General features: G+C 35.6%; 1 protein-coding gene across 6 annotated transcripts in view; it reads left to right on the forward strand.

Moving 5' to 3' along the window:
• The window catches only part of SOX5 (SRY-box transcription factor 5), a 966,957-nt gene that overhangs the window by 878,568 nt on the left and 60,510 nt on the right, over positions 1–27,879 (forward strand). For all 6 annotated transcript variants that reach the window (XM_081083091.1, XM_081083093.1, XM_081083089.1 and 3 more), the window contains one exon: positions 9,737–9,883. In XM_081083091.1, coding sequence (XP_080939217.1) covers positions 9,737–9,883 — 147 coding nt within the window. The remainder of the gene's footprint in view (positions 1–9,736; positions 9,884–27,879) is intronic.

A 27,879-nucleotide genomic window follows, 5' to 3' on the forward strand; every position in this document is an offset into this window, starting at 1 on the left:
CTGGCATGTGAGTTTCTATTTGCACTTTGCATTTTTGCCTTGGGATCCAGTAAATTTAAGGCCTATCTTTTTTTCTTTCCTTCTTTTCTTTCTTTCTTTATTATTATTTTTTTTTACAATATACTTGAATAACACCCAAAGGAAGAGCTGACAATATTAGGGAAAGAAAGTCCATATTTAAACTTAAGTTGCTCTGATAATTTTCTGTGAAGAAACATTGTGAAAAATAATGTGCAAAGCAGATTTATTCACATTGAAACATGCTGATATGTTTTGAAAGATTTTCTCCAGTACATTAGTTTCTCTTTAAACTCCACATTTAAGTTACATTAGGAAGCTGAAATTAAGCTATAAAGATAACACTTATAGAGCCTTGAAATTGCTTTCTGAATTTTTTCCTCACAAATGTTATTTTTGTCCCTTCCCTTAAAAAAGCAAACAAATGCTTTCCTTACACATCACATCTAACATATATCATAAAGTTTGATTTGAATTTTAGAAGTACACATTTACCTATTTTTAAAATCCTAATAAATAACAATGCACATGTTTTAAAACCTCTACTCCAACTGGTTAACACAGTGAATATATATTAACTCTTATTGCAAGATTTCAGTCCCTGCACTTAAAAAAAATCACCTGTCATTTCTATGAATATATTTGAACTTCAAGGTGCTATTGATCAGAGAATTATTTTTGAAAATTTAGGTCTATATTTGTTTGCTTATTGGAGAGTTTAGAAGTCACTGCTAATTTCTGAGTGAGAGCTTTCTTGATCATCAAGAGTGATAAAGGACTTGAACTTCCAGCCCAATTAAAGAAAAATTGGTTTCATTAAACATTAAAATATGAAACATTCATTTATAGTTACAGTATACTTTTTTCTCTAATTTATGGACTGACATTGGATATGAGATAACACTCGGAGAAAATTATTCTACCTATAAAAGTAATTTTAATTCAACAAAAACAATATTAAATGGTTTTGCAGTCAGATAGCCCTCTCCATTCAGATAATGGCAGGCAATGTCAAAGTTCACAGATTTCTTAAAGAATCAGTATGTTTTACCATACAGCATTTAGAAAAGACAATGTTTTTAGTCATAATTTTAATGTCCTTTTTAAATTTTTATTCTGTACTTTTTGTACCCAGCTCTCCTATCTAGTGTGAAGTTGGGTGACATGGACAGAGGTGAGGAGTAAGAAAAAGGGAGGGTAAGGACAAAGAGAATAGTAGACATGACTCATTTTGCACTGTTTTCCCATTAAAATATGAAAGTCCCTCTCTCTTAATCCATGGCTGCAGTAGGGGAAGATTAGATAGTTGAATCAAGCCATATACTGTCATATACTAATGACTCTTGAGTAACTGTCAGAATGTAGTGTCAGCCCTGTCTCCTGGGACTTTATGCAAATTTTTCTCACAAGAAAGGAACACCTGCCCAGACTGGTTTGGCTCAGTGGATAGAGCGTCGGCCTGCGGACTGAAGGATCCCAGGTTCGATTCCAGTCAAGGGCATGTACCTTGGTTACGAGCACATCCCCAGTGTGGGGTGTGCAGGAGGCAGCTGACCGATGTTTCTCTCTCATTGATGTTTCTAACTCTCTATTCCTATCCCTTCCTCTCTGTAAAAAATCAATAAAATATATTTAAGAAAAAAGAAAGGAACACCTGATAATAGATTCTAGCTCAAATAGAAAATTAAGCTTTGATTTAAGTAATAAAAAAGGATCCCCCAAAATAGTTTACTAAAAGCTTAGCTCTTACTAAGTACTTTTTACTCTTTAAATAATATGTGGGATTCAGTAAGTACTGTATATCCACTGATCAGATATAAGGCATTTCTCATTTGTCTTTTCCAAAATATTTAAGAATATCTGTATTCTTAATGTCTTGGTTCTATTGTCTTTTAAAAAGATATTAACTTTTTCTAATAATCTTCACCTAATTTTTCTGTTCATAATTCTAAATTGACTTATTTAGTTACTATTACAATAATGGGTATATTAATCTACCTTTTGTTCTTATGCTGATAAGATTTTGAAATTAATTTTCTTTGTGCCTTTTAAGTGAGTGGAATTAATGAATGAATGAATGATTTTCATCAACATCACAAATAGCTATTTTTTCCTAATTCCTCAAATAATAAAGTGATGCCAGATTTTTTAAATGTCATTATCATTATTAAATATATATTAAACACATCCTGGAAATGTAGTTTTGTTAAACATTGATATTCTACAGTTCATTTCTGCCTTTACTCATTTCTTCTTTTTTCTTCCTCCTAGAATTTTCTGAGAAAGCACTAAATAATAGAGACATAATCCCTGCCTTCAAGGAGTTTTCTGGGCAGTAAATGGTATGAGGAAACAAATAGTGATCTATAGTTTCATCACTACCTAATGCTTTGAGTCCAAATACTCCAGATGGCAATTAGACACTAGGCTAGTAGCCAATGGGAGAAGTTGTGTTTTTAGCAATTTGGGGAAAATAGCTTACTTATTAGGGTGAAGTGGCAAGAAGTTGCCATCTCAAGTAATTAATGAAGTAATTTACCTCAGAATTTAAATAGGCTGTATTGTGGAATTTTTCCACTCCTAGCACTGAAAAGTACTAAACACTAGCTTAGACTATCTGAGTAAAATGATTACCCTCATAAGAAAATACAATCATATCTAATTGGTTAAAAGCTATGATATCCAAATACAACTGTATTATCCCCCCCCCAATTAGCAATTAATTAATAGTGCGAATTAGCACTATCACCTATACTAATTAATTAGTTCAAGTTAAAATATCTGTTCTTTATCATCCTATCAGACTTTTTAAAAACATGTTTTTTATTGATTTTAGAGAGAGAGGAATGGAAAGATAGAAACATCAATGAGAGAGAAATATGGATCAGCTGTCTCCTTCACTCCACCTATGGGGGAGCAGGGGTTCGAGCCCACAACCCAGAATGTGCCCTGATGGGAATCAAACCAGTGACCTCTTGGTGCATGGGATGGTGCATGATCCACTGAGCCATACCAGCCAGGCCAGACTTTATTTTGACACTACATTGGATCATTACAACTCAGTATCAGGAATGCCTGCTAATGAACTCCCCGCCCACTGTCAGCCTAGTAATGCTTTGGTACACATGGCGCAGTCCAGGAAAAAACACTGATTAGGTTTGGCTAAGATAAATACAATTCAAGCTCATATTGTTATAGATACATTGCATCATACTCTTAATACTTAGAGAAGTGTTTAATGAGCTCTATGTTAGGGGAAGCCCCTGACTGAATGGTTCTAGCATTTTTACTACCACAATGCAAAATTATAGGAAAATTTCTCTGTGTTACTTACTTCTTCCTTTTTCTAAAACAAAGAAGAAAATATATATGTTTTGGCTGCCTTACAAAGATAATACAATGACTATGTACACTAGTGAGAATGTATGATAGGTGAATATTTATGTACTATATCTATGAAATGAAGACTTTATATAAATTACATGACTCATCCTGTTCAGTTTCTTTTCACTTTTCTCCAGTTAGTATGAATTTGGAGTCATTTTCCCCTCTTCATTGTCACAAGTGTTACTTTTCAACTCAAGTTATCATTAAAAATATCACTACTAAATTTTGATAACCTCATAATTGATAAATTTTGCCTTATCTTTGTTTTAGTTAAAAATGTCATATATAAAAAAAATTAAAAAAAAGTCATATATATATATATATATATATATATATATATATATATTGCTCTCAAACATTCAGTGGCTTTCTCTTGTCTACATATTAAATTTAAACACTTTTGCCTGTATTTCAAGCTTTTCTAGAAGGTGAACTAAGCCTACAAATCCACTACTATTTTACTCTTCCCAGGACATACACTCAATTAGGTCATTGTTCTCTCTACCACATCCTCTCAACTACTCGCTGCTCCACACTATCCTGTATTCCCTTTGCAACAACTAAATTACTCCTGCCCCTGTACCCCTGTACCTTTCTTTAAATTATTCTCCCTTTCTAGAATGCCACCTCCAGCTTAGCTACACATCTTTTGTGAAAACATATCAGAATGCATTGACTGATTTCCTGGGTTTTTTTTTTTTTTTCAGTAGCATGCAGTTATAGTACACGAATAGTCTCACTATTTTATGTTTATCAATCTTTACTTAGTAAAGAAATTATGTTTATACACTTTCTGTATCCTTCACCATACTACCATAGCCTAGAGCAGTGATGGCGAACTTATGACACGCGTGTCAGAGGTGACATGCGAACTCATTTTTTTGGTTGATTTTTCTTTGTTAAATGGCATTTAAATATATAAAATAAATATCAAAAATATAAGTCTTTGTTTTACTATGGTTGCAAATATCAAAAAATTTCTATATGTGACATGGCACCAGAGTTAAGTTAGGGTTTTTCAAAATGCTGACATGCCGAGCTCAAAAGGTTCGCCATCACTAGTCTTGAGTATATAGCAGGATGTTAGCATATATATTACCTTGTTGCCTGGCTTATGTGGCTCAGTGGTTGAGCATCAACTCATGAACCAAGAAGTAGCTGGCTCTATTCCTGGTCAAGGCACATGCCCAGGCTGTGGGCTCGATCTCTTGTAGGAGGCAGCCAATCAATGTTTCTCATCAGTGTTACTATCTCTCTCCTTCCATCTCTCTAAAAATCAATAAATACATATAAAATTATTAGTTATTTATCAAGCATTCTTTGCCATGTGTTTTTTCTGAGTATTTTATACACATTAAGTGATTTGCTTCTCACAGCAACCCTACTAAAAGTTTTATTTATCCTTAAATTTGCAGATTATAGATTTGTGCCTCATTTTAGTGTCCCAAGGTCACTGGCTCAGACATGGGATTAGAATTGAGGTTTGCCTTACTTTTAACTGTTCCACTAGAGGTAGAAATCATGGTCCTTGAAGGAGCTCAAAATGCTGGAGAGACAACAATGTAGGCTTATGGAACAATGTGAGACAAAAGTGATGATTATTTATATGTATCTATACATAAAGAAACATACTTATGAACATATGACCGCCAAGAATACACTAAGTAATCAATGATTAGATTCCATTTAATCATATGTGATTGGTTTTTTTTTTTACTTAAAAAATCATTGATTTACTGCAGGGATGGGGAGAGGGAAATGGAATAAAAAATGCAATATTTTATGCAATATAAAGACAGGCAAACCTAATACTCTATGATGTTGTGTGTTCATTAGTTTTAAGATAAGAGTCAAGTTATTGTGCAAGGCAAAAGAGTTATTCTGTTAGTCTGGTTAACCTCATGATGTGAGCATTATTGTAAAGCTTTAGTTCTTTATGTTTAGAGTTTCAATTTGTTTTTAGAACAACTTAACTGTTAAAGTAATTAAGTAATTTATTATAATGCATCTTATTATTTAACTCTTGGTTTTATCTGCCATCCTTTCAAGAAAAATGTTAGGCCTGGTGCATGAAATCTTACATGGGTAGGTTTCCTAGGCCTGGCCTGTGATCAGGGCTGATCTGCAGGGTGACCGGCGGGGTGATCGGGGGCCCCTGTTGGCACCTGCCTTGGCTGGCCTGGGGCCTGCCAGCTGGGGGCAGCTCCTGCATTGAGCATCTGCCTCCTGGTGGCCAGTGTGTGTCATAGCGACTGGTCGTTCCACTGATTGTTCTGCCATTCGTTCCACCGTTTGGTCAATTTGCATATTAGGCTTTTATTGTATAGGATTGTATATGCATATAAAAGACATGTGTTATATAGTTCACAGGATGCTTATAACTTCGGGTGGCTTTTCAATTGGGGATTGGTGGGCCACATGTCACTCCTTCCCTCTCAACAAGATCAACCAGTGGTTCTGGGATTGTAGATCTCACTGAGTACAGACACTATTGTTATTTTTAATTTTGCCTTAAGAGTGTGTAATAAATCAAATATTAATCATCTCTTTACTCTCTTCTTTTAACATCAGTCAACATACATATTTTAATGGATAGATAAATGACCTTAATTTTTTTATAAGGTTGAATGATGTCACAGCAGCATTTATTTTGTAAGTTACCATCCCTTACATATATAGCCAGGTGTGAGAACCACTGTTGGACTCTTTAAAACCACTGAAATTTCCTGTTAACTTGTGAATAGCCAGATTAGGATTCAGCAGTATTAAAATGTCTGGTTTATGTTAAAATTCCAGCAGACCTGAGATTCATTAGATTCTCTAAGACTTGAAGCCTTTTTATGCTTCTGTAATGTAATGTAAATTTAAGGAACTCATATTATTTGATACAAATTAAAATGTATTCGAAATAGAGGCTGATGAGGAAAATCAGATGTGCGTGGTGGCAAATGCAGCAATCTGCGAATAGTGAGAAGTTTTGATCAGAATTGGGGGAAAATGCCGGGAGCCGGTCCATCCTTGCTGTTTCAAAGGACCTGGCATATATGGCATACTGTTCTTAATATGTTTGCTCACCTTCTTAGCGCTGTGTGTTTTAACCAAGGTCACCTCTCCAAGAAAGGTTGTTTCCCCAGGTAGGAATTTTTCCCTGAAGTCAGGGAGGGGATGCCTCTCCTAGAAAGGTTGTTTCCCCAGGTAGGAATTTTTCCCTGAAGTCAGGGAGGGGATGAAATCCCTTAACTAAGTGCCAGGCGGGTAGTTAATCACTTTAACTACGAACAATCATGCTTAAGCTACATAATCTTTACTCCCTGGAATGGAGATAAGAAACGCCCTAACCTTTGTAATAGAGATTGATAGGATTGGAATCAACTGGTATAAATACTGTTGAAACAAGACAACAGCAGACAGAACTTAGGAGACAGAAAGAAGACAGCACCTACACAGAACCTACAGACAGAAGAACTTCGCTGGAGAGAACATGGCAAAAGATCCTGGACTGAACCTGACTACAGAAATTGGCAAGAGAACCTGACTAGAACCTGGTGACTGAACTTGGCTGGAGAACCTGGACAGAACCTGGCTGGAGAACCTAGCGAGGGAACATGGCTACAGAACCTGGCTGGAGAATCTGGAGAACCTGGCTGGAGAACCTAGCAAGAGAACATGGACACAGAACCTGGCTGGAGATCCTAGCCAGAACTTCGCTGGAGATCCAGACCAGAACTTGGCAGGAGACCCTGACAAGAGAACCCGGCTATGATGATCAACTGAACGCTGCCTCCGTGTCATTCCTTCTTCGCCGACTCTGTCCACATCTTTGGGGACCCCTGGACCCGCTGGGGCTGGACCCCAGCATATGGCGCCCGAACAGGGACCCCTAGGTAAGCGCCCCGCACTCGGGACGGATCGGACTCCACCGTAGGTAGAGGGTGGATAGTCTTCGCCGACTCCGTCCACACCTTTGGGAACCCCTGGAACAGGATTCCCCTAGGTAAGGCCCCCCCCCCCATTGAGAACCCCACACTCGGGACGGATAGGACTCCACCAGGGTACTGCAGACCCCCCTACAGAGGATAAGTAGGGTAAGAAGGTGGATAGTACAGAACTCAGATTGAGAAGATGTGCCATACTGAGTCCAAAGAAAGAAGACTCTGTATTGATTCTTAGATTAAGAAGATGTGCCATACTGAGTCTAAAGAAATAAGACTCTGTATTGATCTTTTAACACATATGCTTGCTAGCAGAGGAATTAAGGTTACTCCCAGTCAGATGGAACATTTTATACAAGAAATACGTCCATGCTTTTCTGAGGAAGGAAAGGTGCCCGAAAGGTAAATGTAGAGGCATGGGAGAAGGTAGGCCCAAGGAGCCTTATCCTTAACCCCACTGCAGCCTTTCCACCCCGGGAAAGTGCAGGATTGGCAAGCTCTCCCTGGGGTGATAGATCAGGCCTCAGGTAATAGCGGAAAGCGCCAATCCTACTCTTAAAATGGATACAAGAGAGCATTTGGGGTTTTTCTTTTTAATGCCTGCTTTTAAAAAATAAAAAAGGGGGAATTTGCCGGGAGCCGGTCCATCCTTGCTGTTTCAAAGGACCTGGCATATATGGCATACTGTTCTTAATATGTTTGCTCACCTTCTTAGCGCTGTGTGTTTTAACCAAGGTCACCTCTCCAAGAAAGGTTGTTTCCCCAGGTAGGAATTTTTCCCTGAAGTCAGGGAGGGGATGCCTCTCCTAGAAAGGTTGTTTCCCCAGGTAGGAATTTTTCCCTGAAGTCAGGGAGGGGATGAAATCCCTTAACTAAGTGCCAGGCGGGTAGTTAATCACTTTAACTACGAACAATCATGCTTAAGCTACATAATCTTTACTCCCTGGAATGGAGATAAGAAACGCCCTAACCTTTGTAATAGAGATTGATAGGATTGGAATCAACTGGTATAAATACTGTTGAAACAAGACAACAGCAGACAGAACTTAGGAGACAGAAAGAAGACAGCACCTACACAGAACCTACAGACAGAAGAACTTCGCTGGAGAGAACATGGCAAAAGATCCTGGACTGAACCTGACTACAGAAATTGGCAAGAGAACCTGACTAGAACCTGGTGACTGAACTTGGCTGGAGAACCTGGACAGAACCTGGCTGGAGAACCTAGCGAGGGAACATGGCTACAGAACCTGGCTGGAGAATCTGGAGAACCTGGCTGGAGAACCTAGCAAGAGAACATGGACACAGAACCTGGCTGGAGATCCTAGCCAGAACTTCGCTGGAGATCCAGACCAGAACTTGGCAGGAGACCCTGACAAGAGAACCCGGCTATGATGATCAACTGAACGCTGCCTCCGTGTCATTCCTTCTTCGCCGACTCTGTCCACATCTTTGGGGACCCCTGGACCCGCTGGGGCTGGACCCCGGCAAATAACTATATATTGTCCCCCCATCCAGATTTAAAATTTTTCACATTCTGCGAAATAGAAATGAAAAGAATATTAATTTAAAATTTTGATCTGACTATTTGAATCTAAAACAACCTCCTTGTTTTAAGATACCACATCATATAGCTATCATTATCAAATTAAAAGTTTGCTCTATTATTAAATTGACTTGGAGAATATTTTATTGGCTATTTAGTAAGAATGATTATGTGATGGCCTAGCAAAGTGTGTATGTTTAAACAGTAATCCTGAAAACCCTAATTCCTCAAGATAATTTCAGGTTTGTCTTTGTTTAGATATTATGAAGTAAAGTGGACTTCTGGCAGCATCTTAATTTTTATCAGTGTAGGTAGACTGACCAGATAATGTTCTTCCAAAACTCCTTCCATTCCCACTCAATGGCTTTTTTTGTATTTCTACACAACTAACAATCACAAAAAATTGTTACAGGTGCTCATTTCAACAAGTCTGAAAAAAAGGCATAGTATTTTAAACACGAATAATGGGAAAATTACTTTGCATATGAACCTGCATTATTTTTAACACACTGTATAAAATTTAAAATATGTGGAACAAAAAGAGGTCTTGACCAAAGAAGGATATACCTGCCTTCCAGAGATCTTGGGAAAGAGTAACTATAAAGCCTGTTGTTTGCTTAGAAGCTCTGCGTGTACCGAAGCTGAAACCTCTTATATGGAGTCTCTGTGACTCCTCCCATAAAAAGTAAGTCATGGAAGTTTAGCTGACAGCTTCTTTCTTTAAATATTCCAGGGCAAAAATACTCAGAGGAAAAATACCATATCTGAATGTAGGTACGTTCTGAAGGGTGCATTAATTTTATCACTGAGTCTTTTTTCAATTTTCCCCTCTCTCTCTCTGTTTCTTCTGCAGCAGTTATATGCTGCCCAGCTGGCTGCGATGCAGGTGTCCCCAGGAGGAAAGCTCCCAGGCATACCCCAAGGCAACCTCGGTGCTGCTGTATCTCCTACCAGCATTCACACAGACAAGAGCACAAACAGCCCGCCACCCAAAAGCAAGGTACTCTTTTGAAGAAGCTATGTATTTTACCACTGAGAGTTTTACTTTTCATTCAGTGATATTTATTGAATATCTATTATGTGCCAGAAATGGGGCTAAACTGTGGGTGTTCAAGGAGATAAGAGTCTAGTAGGATCAGTGAGGTGTGCGTGTAAATTTACATACATACATTTCAAATCATTTATTCCACAGACAGCTATTGTAAGAAATGAGTGCTACAAAGGTTTATAAGATAGTAGACTGTACGCAAGTAGCTTACAGTGTGATAAAATGGATACCCATACTCTATAATTCAAAGTCTTATAAAGACTTACAGATAAGGTGCTTTGGATGTCATTAGGGCAGAGAGATGACCTTCAGTGAGAGACCGTGGGAAAGGTTTCCCAAAGAAGGGGCGACTGAAATAGAACTTAAAATATAAGTACAATTAGGGCATATAGAAAATGTTTTATTTAAATACCAATCACTTATAATGTGTCATGGAATAAGTATAATTTTAGATATACCATTTATCCAATGCAATTATCAGGTAAAGATATGGAGATAATAATAGTGTTAGAAGTAAGACTATTAGAGCTAGTTTAGTTTTAGGAGCTAAAGAAACATTTCCTAAGGGAACATGAAAAAGGATCAGGGGAGGTTTTAATAACTTGTTTCTTGATTTAGAAGAGGAATGATGAAAAATTAAATGTTTGTGTTTGTAAAGACCTGACTTATTATATGATATGTGAAGTTATTAAACTTTCTATGGATGAATTAAGAAGAGTAACCATAAAATAATTTTCCCTGAGATTACTTAGGGAAGTAATTGCACATATTCTCTACCTATTAGAAAATGTTAAGTAGAAAATGGATACAGTTATATATCCTGAGTGTGTGTGTGTGTGTGTGTGTGTGTGTGTTTTGCTGAACTACCTAGAAAATGCTTCTGTTCTTCATTCCATGAAAGCCATGCTAAAATGTCTAAAGAGTAACAGTGTAAGAGTAGTCATAGTCGCACAGTTGAAAAAAAATTAGGAAGTATTGACAGAGGAAAAAATCCAGAAATCTGTTAAGCCTCTTGTGCCCTGGCAGCTACCTTTTACAGTTAACCAATTAATCCAGAGATTGAACTGGAAAGAGAAGGAGCCAGTTTGGAAAGTGTGCTCCAACCTCTGCCTTCTCAAAACTCTGAAGTCCTTTGCTGTATTAGTAAAAGAGAAATATATTTGAAAGTATGATTTAACCTGGACAGGGATCTTAGAAGGTGACTCCACAGCAATATGTGCAAATATACAGTACAAATGATTGTACACACTGGTGACATTAGGAAATATACATATGCCACTTGTCAGATCTCTCTCAGCTGTGTAATGGGCCTTGCATGTTGAGTGCTTAATATATACCTAAGGCCTGGTCTGCTTTACTTTGTAATGACAGAAGAACATACCTTTTTTTCAATGACAGTTTACGTTCAATAGTATTCTGTGTTAGTTTCATATGTACAACAAAATGGCTAGAAAATCATATACTTTACAGAGTGGTTCCCCTGATACTTCAAGCAGCCACCGCCCCCCCCCCCCCCCCCCGCCACACACACACACACAGTCATCATGACTCTATTAACTGTATTTTCTATGCTGTAATCCACATATTTGTGACTATTCTGTAACTACCAATTGATACCGCTTAATCCCTTCACCCTTTCCCCCCAGCTCCCCTACAACTGTCATTCTAGAACATACGTTTTCTCAAACTTGATAATAATTATAACATATAGTCAATACAATTTAATTTTAAAGCAGTGTCTGTGGACCAGCAGTTTTAATATATTACATACACAGACTAATTTTGAGTGAAATAAGGAGCTGTAGCCACATAGTCATTGTCACAAGCAAATAACTCTGTGAGGTATTATTGTTTTTCTTGATTTACTAATGCGATTTTTTTATGCCATACTTTATAATGATGCTTTACATTAGGATATTTTATAGTTTTGAATTACAGTTCACATTCAGTATTATTTTTATAGGACATTTTATTTTTTTACTTATCATTTCAAAATAGTATTAATGTCTTCTCCCCAAATCACTTAATCATGAATCTTGGTGTTAGTCAATCTTACCATTTTTGCATCCATTCATCCATTCATTTATTCATCTATTCAGATGTTTATTGAGCATTGTTCTTAGGTAACAATGGCAAACATAAAAGTGACTGTTCTTAGGTAACAATGGCAAACATAAAAGTGACTGAAGGTTTTCTTTGCAAAAATTAGGATGCTGCTTTATAAACTGTACTAGTGGCCTTGCGCATGAATTCGTGCGCGAGTAGCTTGCTGCAGCTTGCCTCAGGTAGCCGCCCTGGCCACCGCTGCTCGTAGCCCTCCACTGTACATAGCTTGCTGCCCCACCCTCCTGTAGCACTCTGCCTCTTGTAGCTTGCTGCCCCACCCTCCTACTGATTGGTCATTACCTGATGGAGTCCCAACCAATTTGCAGATTACCCTATTATAAGTATAGATGATTCTAGACACTCATAGAACTCTGTAGACTGAGTATAAAACTGATTAAGTAATGTTAAAATTCTGCCACGTTTTATGGTTTCACATGTCTGTGAAACCATATTTAATATTAGCAAAAAAAAAGGTTGTTTCTATAGCTATGTTTATATATAATTTAACACATATATTTATATTTTACCTTTAAAATTCAGTTCTCTTTGAAAATTATCCCTGCCTTGGCCAGTGTAGCTCAGTTGGTTGGGAATTGCCCCATGCATCAGGAGGTTGCTGGTTTGATTCCCAGACAGGGCACATGCCTGGCTTGCAGGCTCAATCCCAGTTAGGGGGCGTGCAAAGGCAGCAGATCCATGATCTACTCTCACATTGATGTTTCTCTCTCTCTCCCCCTCTTCCTTCCTATCCATTCCTCTCTCCCTAAAAATCAATAAACTATTCTTTAAAACAAAAAAGGAAATTATCCCTCATGACTTTTCTATCATATAAAGTTTAATAAAACTGCAGATGCTATATATCCTTTCATCTGCAATTTTTGTTAAATACATGAAAACTTCAACACAAATAAAATGCCTCTTTTTTAAGTAAGAACAACAATAGAATGAAAAGATGTCCTTTCTTCGCTCAGTATCCTCTAGCATACTGTCTACAAGCACTTCCTGTCAGAAAAGATGCCTTCAATGTGCTTGTGTTTCACTGAGCAGTAAACTTTAATAGGTTAAAAATAACCATTACCATCATCACTTGAATGAAGAACATGGCCAAAAATAAATAAAACCAGCAGTAAATAAAGAGGACCCCTTTCAAAATATGAATTTAGTTGTCTACAGTCTGGAATTGACATTTATATATAGCATAATAAATATTTTCACTTTGCAAGGGTATTTTACTTCCATATAATAATTATCATTTATTATTGCATTTAAAATTTTATCCAATAAGTTCTTAGTGTCCTGGGGGTATTTTTATGTGTTTTATTAGTGAATTTTCATGTCTGTCTTATATATTGTAGAATTATTTTATTAAAGGGCTTTGCATTGTCTGCATACCTATCCAGCATAAACCTGATGGTTTACATTGAAAGTCCATTTATTGTTCGGAACAATGGACTCGTAAGTCACATCCAGGTGATGATGTAAGGAAAATGATCTTATTGGCAACTGTCAAAAATCATGCTCTCTGGTTTTATTGCCTGCCCTTCCTCCTGGGTATGCCTTTGGCTTTGCCTCACAACTCTGGAGAAGGACACAAACAAAACTTATTTGCAATTTGCAAAAAAAATAAAAGGGGGAATCAAAAGGAGGGGGCTCCAAAAGACTGTAAAATTGTACAGCATGGGTCCTCTGATGCATGCTGTTTTCAATCTGCTGTGTGCCAGTTGGAGGCTTGGAGAGTGTGTGCGCGCGCGAGAAAGGATAATGCTGAGAAATGATAGAGTGGCTGTGACCTCCAAGCTCAGCCTGGAAATCCAAGACATTGATTTCACTTAGCATACCTGCTGGGAAATCTGGCGGAGTTCAGTTGTAATAAAAGAACAAGATTCTGTTCTAATGGTAATGGCGTATGACAGACATATCACTTTGTCTGTCCTCAGCGCCAGAGAGAGGAGAAGTGGAGAGAGGTCACCTGACCTGCCTGTGGTGTTGTTCCAGTGCGGTACTAGGCTCTGAACTGCCGCCTGGGAACATAATTACTTATAATATTCAATGATAAAGAAACCTTTAGAGAACTCACAGTGAACCTCTGAAAACCGCACATAGAAATTGGGTTGTGTGGATATGAAAACAGGAAAAGGAATCTGGTCTCTTCAACTCTGCATTGGATAGTGTTGCTCGTTGAGTTATATGTATGTCCTTAAACTTACTGTTTGTGAACTGATTTCATTAATGGCTGAAATAATGTTATTGGTTAACTTATTTTATTTTTATGCTTTGATTTTATTAGACACAGACCAAGAAAAGATTTTTTTTCTTGGTCTATTTTGCCAAAGATTCAAAATTCAGATCAGCAGCAGTTTTTAAAGTTTCTCAGGTATTACATAAAATCTTAATTCATGTGTACTTGTCTCTTTAGCAATTATTTAATTTTTTTCTTCTCTCAATTCTACCCCAGGACAATTTATTTTTCATTCCCTAACAAAAGGAAATGTATTTAATTTTTCAGAGATGTTTTCATTGTTCCTGTCCTCACAGCTGTGCTTATGAGTAAATATTGGTAAATAACTTTGAATAGAAGTATGAAATCTTGAACTTTTGTGCACAAGATATCCTATTTAAAGAAAACTGTAGAAATAATTTTGCTTCTTATATTAAGGAAAATTGTTTAGCAAAGGTATTATTTAGTAGTATTGGCCCTTGATTTTCAAATATAATATTGTTGCTTTGAGTCTGCTTATGTTTCTTAACAAATGTCTGAATTAATTTTTTTATAGTTTAGCTTTCTGCCACAAGTGTATGCAGGGACTTTCATTTCTGTACCACATATTTCTTTATTTAAATGGTTTCTGCATTATTTATTGCAGGCTTTTAAGAACCTAGATAGCCTTTGCTTCATAATAGTAATTGATCTCTTGATAGCATTTGCTTTATAAGAATAGTTATATTTTTAATAAGAGAATTACTATTAGCCTTAAAATAGTTCTCTTGGGAGGAGAGTATATTTACTCAGTTTCTCACACTGTTGGTAATGTATAGGCTTATAATTCTATGTTATCAAGAATGTCATAGATGTGCTAACCATCTGAACTTCATATTTTAACTGTTTTTCCTTGACAAAGTAGCCATTTCTTGGGAAAAGTGTAAGAGCAACTTGTAAATACTAATACATGTCTCTTAGTAGTTAATGAAAACTTATTGCCTACAGTAACCAAGAATAGTTCGTTTGAAAAGCTGGTGACAAGAGAGAATTTCTGGGTGCTTTTCTGTTAACCTTGCTATGACCCTTGTTATACCCCTGGTCACAGTTATGTCTATGTCAATGATAGGAATACATAGATTGTCCAAATCAATTTTTGTTCTTGTTTTCAAATACTCTGGCAGTGACGTTCCCATTTGCTCAGCAGTAGCACCTGGGAGTTATGACAAGAAAAAGAAATATTTTTCCAACAAGCCAGAAACAGCCCTGGCCAGCTTACCAGACACACTCAGATTCTTTGAGCTATAATATCCTAATAAATATTGCTTCAAATTCAGACGCAAGAAGTGGAACTCTATTGTTATCTGATCCTGTTTCACAGGCACAGTAATGCATATCTTTTCTGATTTGCTAGACTTGTGCTTGTATTAGTAATGTCAGAAGTGTCGGAGACTCCTCTTAGGATACCTATTGTTTGTTATAATATACCAATCAGATGGTTTCATGCTCTCAAGTAATTATTATATCAACAACACACTGATCTGCAAGGGAGAATTGTAGTTTAATACTGTGAGTCATACACACAAGATTACTTAGCAATACGTGTAAGTATGAGACATCAGAGGTAATTGATTCATCTTAGCTGAAAATCAGTTTTAATAGGAGATGTGGGAACTAAAGCTTTTTTGCTAACTTTGAAACAGTATTCCATAATGCCAAGTAGGTGGTAAGGGCTGAACACATCTATAATATCCACAACCAAGTCAAACCATCATCGACACTAACTATAAAAACATGATTTTTAATATTTGACAAAAATCATCCTTTCAGGATAAAGCACAGGACATCAAAGAGACTTCATAAGTTTGAAACAGAGAAGTATTAAGGCCTCCACAGGAGTTTTTTTCCATGATGGAAAGTTCAAAAGGCACTGCTTGGTATAGCTATCACTTCATTTCGTATTTTTCATATTTTATCTACCTATGAAAAATTTTTAATCATAGTAGTTGCTAAGATGTAATCGCCAATATATAAAAGTTCCTCAAATAGTACTAATTGACTTATTCTTAGAGCTTTCCAAGTCAAGATCTCAAATAAATTTTCACTTACTACATAGGGCTAGAACTAGTCTCTGAGTATACTGTCTCCAAGTAACACACAGAGCTTCAGTAGTATCAGTAAGAGAGACGCTGTCCTCCGTCTATATATGTGAAATCAAATAAAATCACTGATCCATCCTGAACCTGTAGGAGCTGGTATGCTGTAGACTTCATTTCTTTTAAAACTCCAGAACAGAAAGAGATGTTGGCCTCAGCTAATTATAACAACACTCAAATTGGCCATTTTCTATTCTTATGCTTTAAACACTGTCTGGCATATCCATGAAATGCAAGAACCTCCCTAACACCTTGGTCTGTACAGCTGCTTTGTGCTTTGTTGAACATTCTTCTCTCCCTTGTATTTCAATATCTGTGCAGTGCCTATTTTGTGAGCGTTAGAGAGGTGACACGTATGTGCCATATGCAAGAGGTGAATTCATATGAGAAGAATCACCCCGTAGAGTTAAACTATAAATGTGGCCCGTGATCATTAGCACCTCTTCCTGGGTGGGACCTATTTACAGTGGATATAACATAGCTGCCCAGACATTTTAAATAAAGTAGTTTCTTTTTGTAGTCCCATGTTGCTAAACTGAAATATGTTAAATGAAGTGCTATCAACAGAAACCCCGTGATGAGCCCCCTCCTGCCTTTTTCATCTGTATTCGGTTGACAGGAATTGCAAACAGCTAGGTACTTACACAGAGCTCTTCTGAGCACAGTGGTATTAAATGTGCAAGTAGTTCATTTGGTGATATATTCTTATGATTTGGGAAGAAGGGGGTTAGTCACCATAAAAACAATAAAAATTACAAAACAAAGAGAGAGATTAGTTATATTGTTGGCATTAAAAGAAGGCACACTATACCGAGGGATTTGGGTCTGGCCTCTGTGGTCCAGGGTACTGGTTTTGTTTTGACAGGAGCCTGCCGTGAATGCAGCAGCCAGTTCCGATGAGCCATGTCAAAGCTTTTTAATCATGCAAACCAAGATGCTGAGCAAGTTGCAGACACAGGAAGATCCACAGAATCACACATTTTAAGTGAAAGTTGCCCTCTCAACTAGGTCCAACCTGAAGCAGAATCACTGTCCAAAAAGCTATGTTAAAATGAAAGCATTTTAATTTTAACACCAGGCGGTTAAAACCTAAAGAGAACATGAAAAAACAACTGACAGTGTAGAAGGATGTTCCTGCCTAGGAGGAGTCTGTAGCACAACTTCAGTGAATACTGTGTCTCAACACATGTTGAGCAGAAAACTTTTGCGCCTGAAAGCTTTTCGAAAAGAAAGGATGTGTGGAGCCATCAGCCTGCTAAAGGCAGTCTAAACCCCCTGCAGGTGCTAAATGGAGAAGACCCTGTTCCCCACCCTAGGATTGGCAGGGCTCTCCTATACAAACAGTTTCTGGGGGAAAAGGCGTAAATTGCTTTAAAAATTTACATTGGCTGTTGATAAAGGGGATGGGATAGGTGAAGCAGGGATAGTTGGGGGCAGGTGCATAGTCTGGATAAGGAAGAAGTGTTCGCTCTTCTGGATTGGTTGTGGTTAACAGTCCAGAAAATATCATGCCCAATCTGGTAGTGAGCTCTTTGGTTATTCTCTCTAGAAAATGTGAAAACAGCCACCTGTAAGGTAACTCCAAGTTTCACCACACACTTAGGAATGTAATCAGTCTTTTGTTGGTTTCCCCCGCCGCGATTAACTCATTAACCTCTCTTGTCTCTCTCTCCCACCCTTTGGCCTGCTATAATTTAATTTAGGGCATCTCAGAACTTTCTCCTTGTCACACGCTAAGTCATTTCTACGTCAGAGACTGAGAAAGCAAAAGTACACTTCTGTTCCTTTCCTTCAGGGGAATCATTTGTCCTTTAGACTTCCTAAAACATTCTTCAAGTCGATTAAAATATTTTCTTTTCTATCCTAAATAATTGATCAGTGCCTCATTTGAGCTACTAATTATTGACCCCTGGATTGGAACTGTTTGAATAGAGAATTAAGAAGTGACATCATAGAGAATTAATCTAAACCTCAGATTTTATTCTCTCTTTGTTGAATTACATATATTCTGCTTAAAAATTATTTCATATTCATAGAATAAGAAGAATATTAATGGTCCCTTTTAAAAATACCCCAGAATATAGGTTAACAATTCAATTTTAATTAGTATAGTTATTAAAATTACAATTACTAATATCTTGTTTAGCTGAAGAAAATAGTATATATTGCATATTTATTTGTTAAACTTCACCAAAAGATTTTTCTTGAGAGAGAACAAAGCGTTCTGCTAAGCTTTAAAGAGTGAAGAGTAGAAAGAAAACAATGCATTAATTAAGCATAGATGTAAGAGTCAGAAAAATAAAGAGATGTAATATTCTGAACTGAAGACGGACAAGTTCAAAAGTGAAAATATTCAAAATTTTTATTTATTTAACAAAATGTATTAGATATTTTGTTTGTAGAATTATGGAAGCTTAAATAAGAAGTTAACCCAGAAAGTATGTAGACCAACCCATAATAACCAGCCACGAGGTCACTTTGCCTCTGGCTACACTCCTGCTATGAGAGGGAGTCCACCACTTCATAAGGTAGTATTTTATAAAGGGTAACTATTACTGTCACAATATTCTTATTTAAATAGAACTGTAATCAACTTTCCAGTATTCCAACTTGTGTTTCCACTGAATGGCAATTGTATTTGTTAGAACTCTTTCCGTGATAGAAAACCCAGACCAACTGGATTAAACAAAAAGGAAATGTATTCACTAACATTTTTTAAAAGATTATTCTGAATCCAGGTATGGCTTAATCAGAAATTCAAACAGTAGTGCATGGAATTGGTTTCTACCTCTTAGCTCTGTTCTTGTCTCATTCTTCACAGAACTCTCCCCCTTCAGTGTTCTGTAGCGCCCTATGCTTGCATTACCATTCATTGACTCAACACATCTTAATTTATGCCTAGTGGGTGCCAAGTGTAGTTCAAAGCAGTAGAATCAGAGCTATTACAGTTTGAAGAACATAACAGCTTGCCCTCTCAAGATTTTGCAGGTTAAGGGGAAGAGGCAAACTATGAGTAATTAAACAAGCAGAAGAATTTGTGTATTGGTAAGTGCTATATAAAACATGGTAAAATGTAGAGTGCCTGGGGACACGTGAGGGAATTTTCTTGAGATGGAGTTATAAAGGAAGCCCTCTCTGAATCATGAAAAGGAAAGTACCTACCCACGTCTGAGGATCTTCCAAACCAGAGGAATAGCAATTGGAAAGGCCCTAATCTGTCAGTGAGCTTGACAAAGTCAAGGTTTGAAAATAGGCTGGGGTGGAATGATACGAACTGAGATTGGAAATGAGAAAGACCAGATCATGTTAAGGAATTTGAATTATATTCCAATTGTATTCATTTTTAAAGAGAAATTAGTATTTTTCCATTTGTCATACCATTAATTAAACGGTTATACTTACCTACGTAATGTCTTTCTTTCTTAGGGTGATATGTCTTTGAAGCAGAGAAAAAACATTGCTTTATCCCTTGGACCAATTAATATATTAAGTGTCTCTACAATGCCTCCCTAGAAACACTCTGAAATTTGAGCCCTGATAACATATTCTGGATTTTTCCATTGGAGAGACAAAACAATTTCATTCAACAAATACCTGTTGATTACCTAGGATATGGGGTCTGAGTCCTAGGACCTGAGGATACCTGTGAACAGTGCAGCCAGGTCTCTGACCTCGCAGAGCACAGAGTTTGTAGTGAGGAAAATGGTGAGGGATACGGACAGAAAAAGACAATCATGTACAAAGGTGGCAAGCGAGTGCCAAGATTGAATTTCAAATATTTCCTAGGGATTTTTCAGACTCACTTCCTTATGAGAGGTTTTTTCATTAGTAGTGTAAGAAAACACACATAATTGATAGTATGTGTCATCGCCTGTATGAAACAAATTAAAGGTTGAGTTTTGGGACTGATATTTTGATACTAACACGAATACAAGAATATTGATTTAAACAAAGTCATGTTAAAAATCTACAATTGCTATTTATAAGTGCTCGTAAGAGTATTGGAATTTTTATTTTATTTACTGTCTTTTAAGCAGGTTAACAAGTGACAAAAGAAAGCAGTGTCTAATTTATAATTAATCTGATTTTTGCTTTTTAAAATGTTTTTCTTTTAACCCAAAATTTATAACCCAGTGTTATTTGATCAGATCTGCCAAGTGCAGCAGACTTTTAGCTATCAGTGAAAAATGTGCTACAATTTTAAAAGACATACAACAGAGTAGTTTTTAAGTTATTAATAGCATCGTTTTTATCATTGGGCTAAAGCAGTAATCTCCTGAATTGAGAATTTTTGAGAAGTCAAGTATCTTTCAAAATCAATACCCACTTCTTTCCTCCATCTCACCTTCTACTTCCTCCCTTCCCTTCCTCAGGTTATAAGCTTTATTAAAGTCACACTTCTTGTCATATAAATATGCATCACCACTCATTTTTAAAAATCTATAAAGTTTCTGTAAAATGTAGATAAATAGTATGATTATTTTTTTGGTTGAAAAAATGTCCTTATATGATTTACTTAATCATGTACATTCATAATGCACTTAAAATTCTATTCATTTTACTGATATTGAGTTTATAGAGATCTGATATATCTGTTTTATTGTGTTATATTCTACACAGTGACCTTATTTTAGTTATACTTTTCACATTTTCTCAAGCATATGCAGTATGGAAGTGGCATTTATTGCACAGTTATCTTAAGGAGAAATAGAGACTATTTAAACCAGTGCCTGTCCAAAAAGTTATCAGATGATGAAGTTCTGCATCATCATTCATATTGTTTTTCATTACTTCTAATAATCAACTAAAGAACACATATTCTTAATTATAGTTTTTCAAACAAAGACCAAAAATCATGTATCTTGATTAGTATTAAATGTGAAAAAAATGCTTCAACTGGTGCACAGTGAGTGGTATCATTCATACTGACTGTTAATTATTGGCTAAGGTCTGCTTAATATGTTCAGAGGAATTTGCCAGAATATATTTTTTATCTCATGTATCTTAAAGTTTGATAACATAGGAGACACAGAATATAAAATAGCTCTTTTTGTGAAATAGAGGAAATTTTTATAACTTGTTTTTTACTTGAAATATATTTGAGTCTTTTTCTATACTGAAATAATAATTTTGGTCATGAAAATTATAATGTTAAAAATATTAAATTTGAAAAGTGCATTCTTAATGGCTCAGAGTGTTGAATATTGAGAACTTGATTAACAGGTCCTGCTTGGGAAGCAGCATTCCTATACATGCAAGTATCTAAATATCATAAACAGGTAGCAGTTTCCCTTAATCTGAGTCCTAAGATGTCGTAAGGTTCTCATGGGAAGAATGTACCACTTTTCTAGTCCTGGGCATCCTTGTAGATACTATAATTGGCTGCTTCTTCAAATTACACAACCTCCCTTGTGATCTGCAGGATTTACAAATGCAATATCCCACAACATTTAGAACTTGTACTTCGAACTATGAACTAGCCGATTCCATTGGGTGACTTTTTTCAGAATCAAGCAGTTTACATTTAAAAATATATATTTTTTTGTATTCAAAAGGATAAAGAAGAGATCTCTAAATTTAGAGAAAACAGAGACCAGAATTTTCATCTCACAGGTTTACATAACCAAAATAATGTGAAGGGAAAATATATATACTCAAAAAAAGATAAAAATTCATTTTCTCTCAAATTGTTTGCCAATACCAGAAAAGACTAAGAACCTTATATTTGTTATAAAACCACAAAATATTTTTTTATTGAAGCTCAATTTTAGTTCTTTGCAAGATCATTTATCAATAATGAGACTTTCATTTAAATTGGACCTTTCGCCCTAACTGGTTTGGCTCAGTGGATAGAGCGTCGGCCTGTGGACCAAGAGGTCCTAGGTTTGATTCCAGTTAAGGGCATGTATGTACCTTGGTTGTAGGCACATCCCCAGTGGGAGGGTGCAGGAGGTGGCTGATCGATCTCTCATTGATGTTTCTAACTCTCTATCCCTCTCCTTTCCTCACTGTAAAAAAATCAATAAAATATATATTAAAAAAATAAATAAAAATAAATAAATTGGACCTTTCAATAGCCAAGGAATCTTATTTTCCCCTCAGTTTATTATATAATTTCAGCTGCTTTGGTTTGTTGTGCAATTTTGATGACTTTTGGCAGTGTAGATATTTTATAAAAAGGGGAAAAAAGAAATTTAGACCAAAAATAGAATAGATGAAATGTTGCAAAGACTTTTCTCTTGTGTTATTTCAAGTAGCACTTAAAATAACATAAGAAAAAAATGCAATTGTGAAGTATTATAAGATTATTAAGACAGCAATAGGAATGTCCTAAATAGGGACAGATTTGTGTTTTCTGTACTTCTCCATGCAACTCTTTTGAGGATCAAAGTTTCATTTTAAGTCGGCAGGAGCTTAATATTCAGGGCAACCCTTTATAAATAGAGGGCAAGACAAGAATTTTGGGTCAAATGATGGAATTTTTACTGCCAGTTTTCATGCAGATAATGCTGTCATTTGTCTAAAAAATGATGGTTCTGATCCAATTTTAAGAGAACCTCTGGGTCATTTTTGTTAGATTTGGTTTTGCTTGTCTTTTTCTATCAACATTCATAATGTTGCAGTGAGCTATAATTCTGATCTGTTATATCTGGAATTATAATTTATGGACTTGCAACGAACTTAAGTGAAGGAAAGATCAATTCCACAAGATTGATCATATTAGATACATGTTCTTTATCCACTGAATTTTAAGTGGCTGGCTCATAATATACGCTCAGTAAGTGTTTACTAGATAAAATGTTTATACTAGACTGTTTGAGCTTAATAATATGCAGTAAACCTTAGTTATCACTGTACTATAATCTTCACTATCTGTTTCTGCAGTTATGCTCATTACCACAACATGATTTAAGAGAATGTGTCTGAATACAGATTTTTTTTTTAATTCAGTAATGTCTTTTAACTCTTGTCAGGTGAACTTTGGGGCCTTTGGTGTAACTATATTATAAAATTCTGGGCATGTAAACTAAAACATTGAGAATTTAGTGAGACAAAAAGGTATTTTTTTTTAATTCTAGAATATTCTTTCAAAATATGCTTGAATCTCGTTTAAAAACAGCATCTACTTAAACTGCAGTTAAGAAAATAGGATTTACCCTGCATGAGAGCTCTCCTAGGAAGAGAATATCTTCCTTTGGGAAAAGACATGTTCCAAGAAGTAGCCTTTACATTTTACTTGAAACAAAGCTATATGTTTATTAACTGGTTTATGTAATTTTTAAAAATCACATGATATTTGTGTTAGTCATAAGGGAGATTTCTAGCGTCACTTTTAGAAGCTATCAAGCGATATTTATTGACTACCTATAGTGCACTAGACACTGTGGTAGAATAAAAAAGAACAGTAACTAACATCCGTACAGTGTAATAAGGAATGCAGACCAATAAAGAATTAAAATACTATTTACCAAGTACTAGTCAAAGAATAATATGAAGTAAGGACAACAGTTCCCAGTCCAGCCTGAGGCAAAATAGGATAAGGAAAGACTTTCAGAAAATGTGCCATTTATAAAGATTTTGAATGAAAATGAAAATGCCTGTGCAAAGACACATAGGTGTAACTGAGTTGAGTGTTGGATTTTGTCTGAATTTTAAAGAAATAAGGTCGACTCTAATGCATATCTAAAACTTTGGGAGAGACCTTACGGAGAATACAAAATATAAAGTAAAATAGAAGTGTCTAACCTCCTTCCCATGGCATTCTGTGATCTAGCCTCACCTACCTCACTAGCCTAACTTACTATTGCTGCTTCCTCCCAATCCCAATAATTTGTGTTCCAAATGGAATCCCTTCCTCACCTCCTTTTGCCTATGTTTGTGCCACTCTGCCTCTCAGAAGTTCTTTTTCCCTCTTCCTTCCATTTTCCCTCTTGCACCCACTCATAAGAACTATCTCAGCTGTCACCTCTGTATAGAATTGGCTACTCCATCATATGTGACCCCACTGCATAGATACATACTCCATGAATAGTATCACAGCACCCCTATGACACTTGATTGTACTTGTCTTCCCTGGTATGACATGAGTTGCTTGAGGGTAGAAATTAGACCTTATTTTTAGCACCACACAGAACATTGTTCTAGTTCTGGTAAAAGAATAAACAAATAAATCAGCAAGCCATCTGTAGAAATAAATCAAGATACCATGTTCAAACATGTGACTGATTTGGGGACCTCTTAAGGCCAGTGGTTCTCAACCTTCTGGGACTTTAAATACAGTTCCTCATGTTGTGTAACCCAACACACAAATTATTTTCGTTGCTACTTCATAACTGTAATGTTGCTACTGTTATGAATCGTAATGTAAATATCTGATATGCAGGATGGTCTTAGGTGACCCCTGTGAAAGGGTCCATTCGACCGCCAAAAGTGTTGCGACCCACAGGTTGAGAACCGCTGCCTTAGGCGGAAGCATTGAGGTCAATGGTGTGGATCACTGGCGTATAATCTCATGCAGCATGAGCTGCACATAACTTTCCCTGTCAATAATGAAACAGTGTTATTGTACTGTGTATAAAAACCATATGCACAATATGATTATGGAAACTAAAAGTACAATTTGTCTTTGTTTATTCTGTCAGTTTTAGTGAGATACACTGGATATAGGAAATATGAGTATTCTGATCATTGGAGAGAGTTTCTGTAATAAATTATGTGTGCTTAATTTACCAGTTTTGACTTTGGTCTGAGTGAAGCACTCACTATTTGATTATTTTTGCCCTGATTCTCATTGTGAGATTTGCCTTTTCAGGTATCTTGAAATTAGAAAAAGTGTACATTAAAAATCTCAGCAATATTCTGGTCATGTATAAATTAATTAATTGGTATTCTGGTTTGTACATTAGCCTCATGAGTTTGTTTATTATGAGTACATCTTCAACTGCATGTCCTCCCTTACATATGCTGAAGAATTAAGTGGAGGCTGAAATGAAAGGTACGGGCTTATATTCATATTGGCTGGTTTTATTATATTGTTAGGTGACTGATCAAATAAGTTTGAGGAGGAAAATTTTGTTTTCCTCTCTTACTTTTTGTATTATGTTTTCCTGCTTCTCTTTTATGCCAATCAATCTAGCTCAAATATGGCAGAGAAGTAGCTTATGTATACACACTCACATATTTGTTTATATTATATAGATTATATGTAAACATATATATTCCATTTCTTAATACAGAATCAAGAATGTAGATTCATTTTATTTGACAATCTAATGATCCAAAGCAATATCCAAACTGAGGTCAAATATGAGGCAAATATACTCATTCTTTCTCCTTAGTTAACTCTAAAAGATATGATCAAAATTCTTACTTAATAATATCATTACAGTTCCTATATTAAATCTTTTATGCCATCCAGACTGTGAAATGTATTATTCTCTTAATTTTATGGGTTGGGGAAAATTATACATGAGGCATTACAGCTGAGTTTCACTACACATTAATTATTTTAATTGACTGTTTCTTGAATGAGTAACTGATAAATCAATCTTGCAATTTCTCATGGTTCATGACATGCTTAACTCAATACAGACACTTAAGAATCATTATTCTGTGAGAGCTTTAATACAAATTTTAGATTATAATTAAAATCAGACTCTTACCTGATGCTCCATTCTAACTAAGCTTTTTCATCTTCATTGAGTTTACTTTGCTCTGTACTTTAAATGTAATATTATAATAATGATAGGCAAAATATATACTTTAAATTTAACATTATAACAATTATAGACAAGCTAAGCATCCTCAATATGTTGAGAGAAAAATATTTTGTCTTTAGGGCACAACAAAAAAACTTGTTTTAACTGACATTCTATATAAATAGTCATCACCCCTTAGAATACTTTAAAGACATCAGTTCCCTCCTGGTCACTGCCATGAAGACAAAAAAATGTCTTAATTACTCTACTGAAGTTATCATTAAAATAAAAGGAGATTAGCAGACATCAGCCATAAATCACTATAAAATGGCCTGTGGGTAACCTTTGACACAACTCATTTGAAATAAACCTGGAATGGATTCATAGCCTTTGGTCAAGCCAGTAGGTGGCCTAAAGGTCGTTTCCATCCTCCCCTTCATTTCTTGCAATATTAGTTCCTCTTAAAATGATTGGACAGCATTTGGATATATATAAATTAATATGTGTTTTATATTGAAATAAAGTAGGTCCATTCAGAATATAGTGTTGAAGATTTTTATGGCATTTACTTGAAATATTTACTCTTTTAATACATACTTAAGATATATCAATGCATTTGGAATTTGCTTGTACCTACTTTGTTAAAATATTTCATGATTTAGCATTATAAACATTTTGCAAGGGTTCAGACTAATTTTACCCAACTTGAGCTCTACATGGTCCCTATCATGATGGAGGATAAATTTTTCTTCAGAATTAAAAAGAAATTACAATATTTCAGTAGTTGGTCTGATTATTTAAATAAATTATCTCTTTAAAATACTTTTCCCTGTTGCCATTAGATAATAGGCAGCTCTAAAAGTTGCCTAAGTTTCTATCTCTCAATGACTTGAGTTCAAGTCCCAAGGTTACTGTAATTTTGACTGTTGGCAAATATGAATATCTCTAACCTCAGCTTCTTTATCTGTAAAGTGGGATTGATTTTGCTCTGAGACTAAAATAAGTGAAAATATATGAGGATGCTTTGTAACTTTTAAAGTAAAATTTAGATTTCAGAGAGTAAAGTAAATAGTATTAGAAAATAATCATTAAAATGAACAGATATAAAAATATTTAAATTGTATTAAATTTTATTAGTTTTTAGGTTACTAAACTTACTAAATGTGCTTTTATCTATCTTCTAATATTTAACTGATCCTCCCACTCCATAGAAATTTATGTACTTAAAAGTGAATAGGGCTATAAGCATTTATTTCTTCTTTGGAAACTAATTATTTTAATGAAAAATATTGCATTAAAAAGTTAAAATTTCTTTTGGAGGAAGGAGAAGTTCCCAGGTAAAAATTGCATAATTCCTATATTCAGTTTAGGTAGATACCATACCTTTTCTTTTATTCACACTCTAATAGGTTAATTATGAGAGACAGGGAAAAGAAAAAAAAAACTCTTTAAGTCAAAAGTAATTGGAAAATAATTGCTTTTGCTGACTATCTTGGGAAAGGGAAATAATCTTTATTTCTAGTAGAAATCATCTGATACCAAATAAAAAATTTCATAGAACTTAATGTTCTAAGAGCTCATGCCCTTGGAACCTTTTTGTGTTTTCAGACTCTTCAGAAAAAAGTGGTATGAGGAACCACAGACTAAGGAAATTATAACCTTATAAAAAGTTCTGAAAATTGCATTTAAACATCTAAGATCCAAAAGTCTAAATCCCAGTCCTAGACTAATGAGCCAGCCATATTTGTGATAAATAATTTGGTGAAGTTGGATTAAATAAAATAGATCCCC

The sequence above is a fragment of the Myotis nattereri genome (genome assembly GCF_964212035.1).
Source record: "Myotis nattereri genome assembly, chromosome: 2".
Classification (NCBI taxonomy): Eukaryota; Metazoa; Chordata; class Mammalia; order Chiroptera; family Vespertilionidae; genus Myotis; species Myotis nattereri.